The sequence below is a fragment of the Labrus bergylta genome, chromosome 9, assembly GCF_963930695.1.
Source record: "Labrus bergylta chromosome 9, fLabBer1.1, whole genome shotgun sequence".
Classification (NCBI taxonomy): domain Eukaryota; kingdom Metazoa; phylum Chordata; class Actinopteri; order Labriformes; family Labridae; genus Labrus; species Labrus bergylta.
In genome coordinates, this window is record NC_089203.1 from 25,751,643 (window position 1) to 25,761,684 (window position 10,042).

General features: G+C 41.7%; 1 protein-coding gene across 3 annotated transcripts in view; it reads left to right on the forward strand.

Moving 5' to 3' along the window:
* LOC114921767 (GRIP1-associated protein 1) overlaps positions 1-8,972 on the forward strand; it is a 28,196-nt gene extending 19,224 nt beyond the window's left edge. For all 3 annotated transcript variants that reach the window (XM_065959026.1, XM_065959023.1, XM_065959024.1), the window contains exon 8: positions 8,677-8,972. In XM_065959026.1, coding sequence (XP_065815098.1) covers positions 8,677-8,715 — 39 coding nt within the window. In that variant the 3' untranslated portion in view covers positions 8,716-8,972. The remainder of the gene's footprint in view (positions 1-8,676) is intronic.
* The last annotated feature ends 1,070 nt before the right edge of the window (positions 8,973-10,042 follow it).

A 10,042-nucleotide genomic window follows, 5' to 3' on the forward strand; every position in this document is an offset into this window, starting at 1 on the left:
AATAGATAATAATTCTATGGCAGTCTTTAATGGAGCATTTTTCTGTGTTGTTAGGCCGAAAGGTGCGACACAAGTCCTCAGGTTATAGGAGGGTTAAAAAAATTCCCTCCTACTGCTTTGATCTGCCAAGAGGTCAAAGTCTGAATCCAAATTCAATAAATGATTCAGAGCTTTAGAGAGACAACATTTGTCAGACTACTTGTTGACAGAAACTATTCAAAGCTTCTCTTCACCGTTTCAACCGCCACGACCAGACCGAGTACAACAGCTGCTCTACTTCAAACTCCAAAGGTTTGTTTGTTCTCTCCTCTCACTGTAACGTCCATTTAACACGACTGTATTCATGAATACGAAGATGCTCTCTGTTGATCTCAGACTGTGAACAACAGTTTGTGACAGAACGTAGACACATACCTCCTCTGACAGAAAATGTCTAACCATCAATCTTTCCATATTTTCTTCACTTTAGGAAATCATGAGGATCCAGTTTGCTTTGTTGCTGCTGCTTCCTGCTACTGTGCTCTGCATCCCCCCGGCTTTGCTGGAGCGCCACAAAAAGTTTATCAATCAGCATGTCAAAGGCGAGATGAGTGTCAACAGATGTGACGCTGAAATAGGAAGCAGAAATATCAAAACCATCAACAATGAGTGTAAAGAGACCAATACCTTCATCGTCTCTACCAACAGTCCAATCAAGACCATCTGTGAGAATGGAATGCCGCTTGGTAATGGCATGATGAAAAGCACGACCCCCTTCCATATTATCGTCTGCATTCTGCGAAACCAGGGAGCCAGGCCTCCTCACTGTCAGTACCGGGGTCAAGCTCGCACCAATTATATTGCAATCAAATGTGAAGACGGCTATCCTGTGCACTTTGATGGGGACATCTTTTATTATGAAAACTGATGGAGTCAAAGTTGTGAATGTGTTCTTGTTGATAATAAAATACACTTGACAGCTAACGCGTGTGTCTGTTTTTTAAACAATCATGCACATTGACAGTGTGATGCAACAATATGAATAACTGTTTTTGTTGCTTCAGTAAAATGTAGCCTGTTTCCAAATGTAAACGCCTCTTCTTAGACGATTTGACCTTTTGTGTTGTTGTAATGTTTACTCAGTGAACTGAACTTAGTTAAGTCACATTTGGTAGAGCTGCACAAAGTTACCCAGAACTTCCAACTTTTTTTAACCACGCTGTAAATGTGTGTGTGGTCTCTCTGTTTGTCCAGCTCTCTGAAAGCTCCTGCTTTCACTCCTGCAACAACAGAAGTCGTGTTAAAGGGAACATACTATGAAAAATCCTCTTCTACAGTGTTTTTTTAACATATATTTAAGTATGCTGAGTGACTACAGACCCCAAAAATGTGAAATAAACCCATCCAGTCCTTTGTTTGTGGTCTGCACAAGTCTTACAACACAGAGAAAAATGCTCAGTTTATAATTTGCTCTCCTCGTGAAGTTGGACGGAGTCGTTTGACCCGGACAGGAAGTCAGACAAGGAAACGCACAGAGCGTCCGATCAATTTCAAAATAAAACACAACATACAGACTCCTGGTCGAATATTCCATCACTCAATCAAGTCTGATGGTGGAGCACGCTGTTACCATGGCAATGTCTCCGTTCTACTTACCTTGTTCTCCTGCAGTGACTGTGATTTATACATTCAACGACGCAAACTACAAGACAGTACAACACTTTAAACACGATAACAACAACTAAAGGTACATTTAAGAAGAAGAGGTTTCATTTGCAATGCATTGTGGGACGTGTAGTTCAATCATGTTCACAGTCTTTTCCCCCCTTTCTTTTTTTCTCAGTTTTTTGAACGCTGTTTTTACACCGATTCAAATGTTTTATAGTCACGAGTATTGGGGTAGCTGGTTGTCATGCACAGAGGTGCTGCTTCTCAACAGGCAAGGCAGGCAACTGCTTGGGGCCCCAGACCAGCAGGGGGCCCTTGATGGCTCACAAACTTTAAACTACAGCAGCAGCCCAAAGTCCAAATTTTAAATGACAGTAGGAAACCTCCCTAAGGGGCCTCTGCTAAGCATTGCATACGTTTTTGCTTTGAACTCCAAAGTTTGTCAATGAAAGCCAACCAAGAAAAATGAATCGAGGAATTATCTGTTCATAGGAGAGAAAACAGACACTGGCACACACAATGGTGAAAAATGTGGGGTTGTAGGGCCCCCAATTATAACTGTATATGCACAGCTGTGCTTATTTGTTGGGGGGGCTTTGGGGGGGAAGGGAAGGGACGGGGTAAACAGGTGAACAGGGTTGTGGACTGATCCTGCAACATGACAAACTATCGTTTTTTGCTTTCTTGGAGAGCTGGTAGAGAAACAGGACGGGATCATGCAGGGAGCAAGGCGAGCACAAATACGCCCAACTATTTGTAAACGACTTTACAGGAAAACAAACCCAAAGTCGATTATAATAAGCAGACTTGGCAACACACGTGGTGGTGGTGTACTGGAGTGTGTTAATATATACTGTACCAAATCTTCTTATGTCACAACGAACAATGACAGTTTAAATTTGGACCAGAAGGTGGCAGCATTGTCTAAACCAAGAGAATTACAAGACACCACATCTAAAATGATTCATGCTTTATTCACAACCATGACATTAAAAAAAGGATGTTCAAGTAAGGTTGAAGACGTGCTGCAGCATAACACCAAACGTCTCCAACATTTCAGACGTCATTATAGAGCAGGATTACAACACGGTAATGACAATGCAAAACACAAAGTTTTCATTTCATTTATGATACAGTAAAGTTTAAAAGTAACATTAGGTTACAGTTTAACGGGCCTGACTCAGTTTAAAAAACTGGTTTCCAGCAGGTTCCTGTTCTGCAGAACATAACACAGTCATGACACATCAAGACAAAGACATTTTTACAGGACATTAGCATGGGCTAGGCAGATACAGACAAATAAAAACAAACAGTACAGATACTGGGAACAATACTTGAACAATACATGAACAATTAATGAGTGCAGCTATAAGTGTGGAGAAGGTGTAGTTTGTATGTATTTTTGAAATATGAGGTTAAGTTTGCATGGATTTATCAACATCATCCGTCAGCGTCCATCGAATAAAACTCATTCTGCCCTTTCAGTTCCAGTTTAATGATCCTACAGTCCTTTTTTCCTATTATCATGTCATGTTCTGTTATCTATATTTGCTTGGCGTCTCCAAATTATTAGCGAACATCCCTCTGCACCTTTATCAACATCAAGTGTGTTGGCAAAGGTGCAGAGGCACTGTTGTGATTTTTCTCGAATAAACTGGTGATGCTGAGCAAGAGTAGTGTGCAGAGCACCTACTTTATGAGATAGTTGGAAGTGCAAACTGAGACAGAGCCAAACGGTTCACTGACTGCAGAATTCATGATACTAAAATCAAAGGTGAACAAGGTCCACGTGTGTTGATATTTGTATTTACTCATGCCTAAGATACATTGTTTTCATCATTTTGCATCAACACTGATTCCTTTCGCTCTGTGAAAACCAGAGGTTAGTGCCTCCCTACAGTATGTTTGCATCACAGGGGCCAGGATGTGTTATCTTTATTGTAACAATGAGTCTAATAGTTCTCCTAAACCACGGGTAGACACAGGTGTAGATCAACGGGTTCAGACTGGAGTTAAAATACATCAGAAAATCTATAAAGACTTCAGCTTTAGAGCCGATCATGATGATTCCATCTGTGAGGAAGATACAGTAATAAGGGCAGTAACACATCAGAAACATCACTACGACAACACCAGGAGTCCTGGCTGCTTTCAGCTCAGACCTCTTTACAGTGTTGTTTTGTGAACGCTGCAGTGTGACCACCGTGATGTGTGACCAATGGGCCGGACGCTGTTCCATCCCTTGGACTGAGCCCACAAGAGCAGCCAACACATGCAGGGACAGACACTTCAGCCCCCCCTGATGGTTGATGTAAGAAACCACTGCCATGCTGTCTGTTAACACCATAACCTGCCTCCCCCGTATACTACAGAGAAAGTAATAGAGCCATGTAAAGCGCCTCCATCTCGAGGAGATTCAAGTACAACCTCTGCTGTGCAGAACCCCAGTGACCCCGAACACACCTGCCCTCTCAGATAGCGCCCCAGCCTGATTGGGAGGCGTCGATAGTTATTAGTAGTCTCACGGGAACGCTGTCGGTGACGGCCTACAAATGCCTCCATCATGTGAGGACCTTGAGGCCCTGCTGGGTCAAGGAAAGCACCTTCTACCTGTCTCTGGGCAGGCAGATCTTCTGGAACCAAAACCAAAGCTGGAGCAGCAAATGTTCAAAAGGCCCAAGTGCACAACCAGGTCAACCTGATCATTCACCTTAAATTAAAGTTTGTTTCTCTTTTTTTGGTCCAGATAATAGGCTTTTTTAAGGCTGGTGTCTCTTCTGTTGTTAGTCTTAGTCTTACTAGTCTTGTTACTGTTCACAGGAGTCAAGCTCTCCGGTTGCTTATATGTCTTAAAACCACCTACCTTCTGTTTAACTGCTGGGATTTGGTGATTATGGTAGATCTTTAATGTGCTCACTGGGGGTTTTGCCTTAAATTGCTTGACCTCAGCAACGGTTTTGAAAACTGAACTTTTGGCCAAAGCTACAAACACCAGAAAAGTTGCATGGCTGAATAGATGAAGAGGCGGGGGGATTATCTGAATTCATGAGACGCTCCTGATTCAGCAAGTAAACAAGCTTTGAGGGGATTTCTTTTTTGGGTGTCTTTAAATAATCAAAAGGGATCCTCATCAGAGAGGGGTCATACTGTGTCTCTGATCTCAGGATTTATTCATTAATCTGACTCCAAAGAACTGAAGCTGTCTCTGGATTTGACAAAAGACCCTGTACCTTTAGAGAGACCAGTCTGGATCAGGGTCAAATGCAAATCTCAGGGGGTGAAATGGAAATTCAAAACGGAGAGATATCCATCTGAGAACGGCCGCCAGCCCCCCTGTGGACTTGTAGTTTTGCCAGGACATTCATAAAACTGATACTTCACGGGCACCAGACGACCAGACGAGTCTAATCAATGATTTATTCTTCTGTCTGTCTGACTGCTCTTGAAAAGTGAAAGAGCTTTGATTGCAAAAAATAAAAGCCATTTTTGCAATCAAGGAGGAACCCTACAGTGTCTCATAAAGAGCTGCTCCAGAAAGCGCTCACAAATCCTGACAGGACCTCAAACGCCTCATCCTCCTGGATTATGTTGATAGTGAAGATCCCTAAAAAGGTGCTCTCTGGTTAAAGCTCCCACATCTTTCAGGGTTGACAGGTTGCAGTGTTTTAAGGAATCTGTGGATAAGAGGAAGCCTGACAGACAGAACATAGGGCTGATCCTCGTGTTGCTGCCAGTCCCCAGAGGAGCTGCAGCCGCTGCCAAAACCTTGAGAGATTGCTGATACTTTCTGGGCACGGGGAGTCTCCACATTAAGGCCTTTTCCCCTGTCTGTCCGTCTGTCTTTCTGTCTGCTGCACATGGCTTCCTCCCAAAGCCGTCCGGGTTCTCTTCCAAGGCAGCGCAGAGAGATGACTAATAAAGACTGGAGGGAGCCTCTGTGCTTCATTCCCCCTCACCTCTCACTGTGCATTTCTTCAGATAATTATTCTGATTGAGTGCAGATGATGCTTTTTTTCCCCCTGCTTCCCTTAAGTCTCTGCAGAGCTAAGAGAGAGAGAGAGAGAGAGAGAGAGAGAGAGAGAGAGAGGGGGGGGGGGGGGGGGGGGAATGTAGTTGGAGGAGCGGGGATCGCCGGAGACAAGAGAGGAAACAGCCAACCGTGATAAAACACATTACCAGCTCAGGCAGGATTTATTATACACACAGCAGACCCACAGAGCAACCTCCAGTGTGATATCGCTGAAAATAACAGTTTCAATAGCGATAAATAGAAGCAAAAAGTAACGCTGGAAGTCAAAGTGGACAGGTAGTCATCTTATCATAAACGGCAGTCAACTTGCAAGAAACTGACAAATAGGTGACTTTTGAAAGATTTAATATGAATGATCCAGATATGGAAATGCACTTTCTTTACTATCAAATGTCAGATAATCCATCTTTCAAAGACAAACTGAGCTGGAAAACACTGATATGACCGTTTGTTGCTGGGGAGTAACACTCACTGGCCCGCTCTGTTTTTTGTCAGACTGTAAATAGACAAAATGTCTCTAATCTCCGGAAGTTAAACGACCTTTCTTGTCATCTCGTCGAGGATAATTTCTCCTGCTTTGACCCGGTAGGTTCAACGTTTTCTTCAGAGTAACTATCCCTAATTTCGGCTGTCTGTAAGACCGCGTACCCATATCCCTGCGACATGATTGGCTGTTCGTAGTCTTTTTCTTCTTCTCTTTAATGTCGAGTGGCAACTAGCGTCCAAGGCGCATTAGCGCCCCCGTGTTTCCCAGTGGTTGGATGGTGTACTTACAGGTTTAAATTGACAAAAATTATATTGTGATAATTATCGTTATCGTTTTATCGCACAGGACCAGATCCAGTTACATACTAAGGATTAACAAATCTGGATTGCCAGTGCTCGCAATGGGGCGACGCAGTACATACTCTGTCCACAGGGGGCGCCAAAATCCACACAAACTGACAGATCCACACAGCTGCTTCTAATTGGATCATTGTAATCGTTCCATATTGCCATTTTTATTGCTGAAATATTTCATGCGGACGAGGTTTTTAATATTTTTCACAACCTTTAACTCTACTTATGTCTTGATTATTTTTTGTGAGTGTGACTTCTGTTTTGTTTTTTGTTTGTTTCATTTGTTTTTTTTTTAAAGAAATTCTTGGAACAAATCTTGTTCTGATAAGTTTTGTTTTTTTTGTAACCAAACTAGTAGTGTCTTAAATATTAAGATTTGTAACAAGGGTAGGTGTAATAAGCTAAAGCTTCAGCCTACACCTTTTCGGTCAAAATGTTTTTGTTTTTTCTTGTGACCGAAATAAAATATTTATTTATCAAATAAATAAAAAAAATAAAAAAACGGACTTAATTGTAACTCCGTTCTTTTGTTCGACCTCCTTAATAGTTCGATGACATTTTCTTCCTACAATCCTGCGTTCATCCAGCCCTCTGCTCGGATCAGGATAATCTTGAGTTCTAGATCAAAGTTATTCTGTTGTTTGAACAACAGAATATGCGCCCCCTTCCACATGTCGTTCCCCACTCTCTCTCCCTGGTTTCCGACTCTATCCACGGTCCTATCTCTGCATTAAAGGCACAAAAGCCCAAAAATAAATCTTTAAAAAAATAAAAATAAAATAAACGAGGCCTAGAGGACCTTTAAATTTGAGGTACACCGAGTCAATTTAGCTCTTTTTTTATTCTGAGTGTGAAGTAGTCAAATATGAAACAACAAAAATACCTTTGAATATGCCGCCCTCTGCCAATTTTCCCATCAGCTTTGCACAGTTAACACCATGAGATCAAATCCCAAACTCAGGTTACAAATGGGGCCTTTACAGCGTTAGCTCACTCACACAGTTATTACCTCTGATAGCATGCTTTCAGCAGATCAGTTAACGGTTTACAGATGACTAACCAACTAACCAACGTCATGTCCGGTTGCAGTGAGTGAGAGCATAGAACGCAGAGGCTGCTGAATCCTCAAACAATTATAACAAGTAACCCAGAATTCAAAAGATCCAAAAGCATCTACTTTCCAGTAGTTGATGTTAAACACTATCTATAAAGTGGGAGAGGAGCTGGAGAAAATCTGATGCCTGAAAAAAGCTAAAAAAGAAACGACAATCATGTCACCTGTCACAGCTGAGAGTACCGAGATGGCAGCTGGAGCAGTGCAGGCAAATCAATCCGAACTGGCTGCATTAATCTGTTCGATAATTAGCGAGATTAGCGAGTTCGAAGAAATAAGCGAGGCAATAAGTAAATTAAAGCCTCAACTGGACACTTTACAGATCGGATGAAAGGAATGTAAGAACAAACTGGATGATGTGGAGCTGGCTCTATCGGATGTACACAATAGGATGGCTGAAGTGGAGAATGAGTGTATAACTCTCCGCAAAGAAAACAAGGAATTAAGAGAAAAAACTGAAAAGCTGGAGATGTACAGCTGCAGATTCAACATCAGAGTGTTTGGCCTTGACAAAGACTCCTATGGTTGCACACATTATAAACAAGTGTTTTAATGAAAATGTATGTTTGCAATCATGGAAAAATGTCAAAAATTGTCCCAATACCTAAAGATAAAAGAAAGCCGTTCTCTGGTTCCAATAGTCGACCAATAAGTTTATTACCAATTCTAGGTAAGATAATGGAAAGAATTCTCTATGAACAAATTCAGGTTTATTTTTCAAATAATAATTTAATAACTAAACCTTTAGAGCAAAGACAGATCTCAGTCCTGCTCTGTGAGCCTGAGGTGTTTCAACATCCTCTTCAGTAACTCTTTAAAAAGCTTCATCCCGACTTCAGTTTCCGAAGTGTAAAACAATCCCTGATTTGCAGTTGGAACAGACGTTATAATCAACTTAATATCTGGATGTCTTGACCCATAATTACACACTGGGACATTGTTTCCTCCAGCTATTCTCTCTCTCTCTCTGATTTCCCCTCTTGCACACACTTCATGTTTATTGCCTTTGGTCATCTTCACTTACGCTTTATTTGTCTGACCTCAGGCGGGGAGCCCTATCAACGGACACCAGAAACCTCCTTGAGGACAGAAAGCCTGGAGCCTGCACTCGTCTTCTCTTTCCCCTTCCCACCTTCTGAAGACCAGAAGATGACTACTACATGTTTGTGTGCGTGGTTCTGAATTTGTGGATTACATCCAAGTCTTTGTCAAACAACACTTGGAATAACACAAACCTGTGAAACCAAAACATTTCAAGTTTTTTCTTCCAGCATTGCTTCGACTGTCTGTAAAAAGAATCTGCTTCATGATAGATGACTGAATTAAACGACTTGTACCACGTCCTCCTGTCCTCCTTTTTACTGTCACACATGCACATTAAAAACGTTCCCGGATCAGAGTGCACTAGGTAAGCTATACTCATTCTCAAGAAACAAAAAGAAAAAGCAAGAAGTCAAACTAATCAAACAGAATATCCTGTCTTCTTTTCCAAGCTTTTGAAACAAAATTAGCTAAGTTTAAACACATCAAACTTAAACAGCCATTCCAGTTTCTGCAATATTTCAGATTTTACTTCATAAAACAATAATTCTCTTAAATCATCAGATTTTCTACAATGCAAAAAGAAAATGGGACTCCGTTTCAACTTCGTCCAACTCACACATCTCACAAAGTCTGTTTTCTACTGGAATATTTTTGAATCGACCGACTTCAACGGCCAGAGGGAGAATAGCAGATCTCAACTGTGCGACCAAGGATCTTTCGCCTCGAGATAAACGACACGTTACATATAACTCAGGCATAAAAGGATTTTTGATCTGTACACATGTCCTTAGTTTTGGCTTGGACAGAACGTTTTCAAACCATACCATACGTTCCCAAAGTCACATCCTCCTGTTAGCTGTCCATGATTCAGACCTTTGTGATCACAAGCTAACGCTAACGAGAACGAAAAGCACCTGAGAATGCTCCTCTTGTTGTTTTGCCAGCGAGTCCACACAAAGAAGCAGCAGCTGGTGCACAGAGCAAAATAAGGAAAAGGGCTGTTAAAACCAAAAGTCCTACTTAAGGTCAATCCCCCCGCTGAGAATCTCTTCACTTATCTCTTGACTTCACTTGTCAGAAGGAGTCTGTAAAGTGTGTGTTTGAGTTTCTACTGGCTCTGATTAAAGAGGCTTCCTCACATGTGAGCCATATGAAGCACACAACAACAGTTTACCCACAAAGCAAATGTTTGGGGGAAAGACATATGAAGCACGGACTAAAAGGTGGGCTCTAATCGGACAGCTTTTATGCACATTTTCACTCTGCAGATAAAAGAAACTTAGACAAAATACTGGAAAAAGGTCTTTAGGCTTTGTGGAAGGGTTAAATTACTTGTTGTTACATGTGGGGCATAACAGGAAAAAACA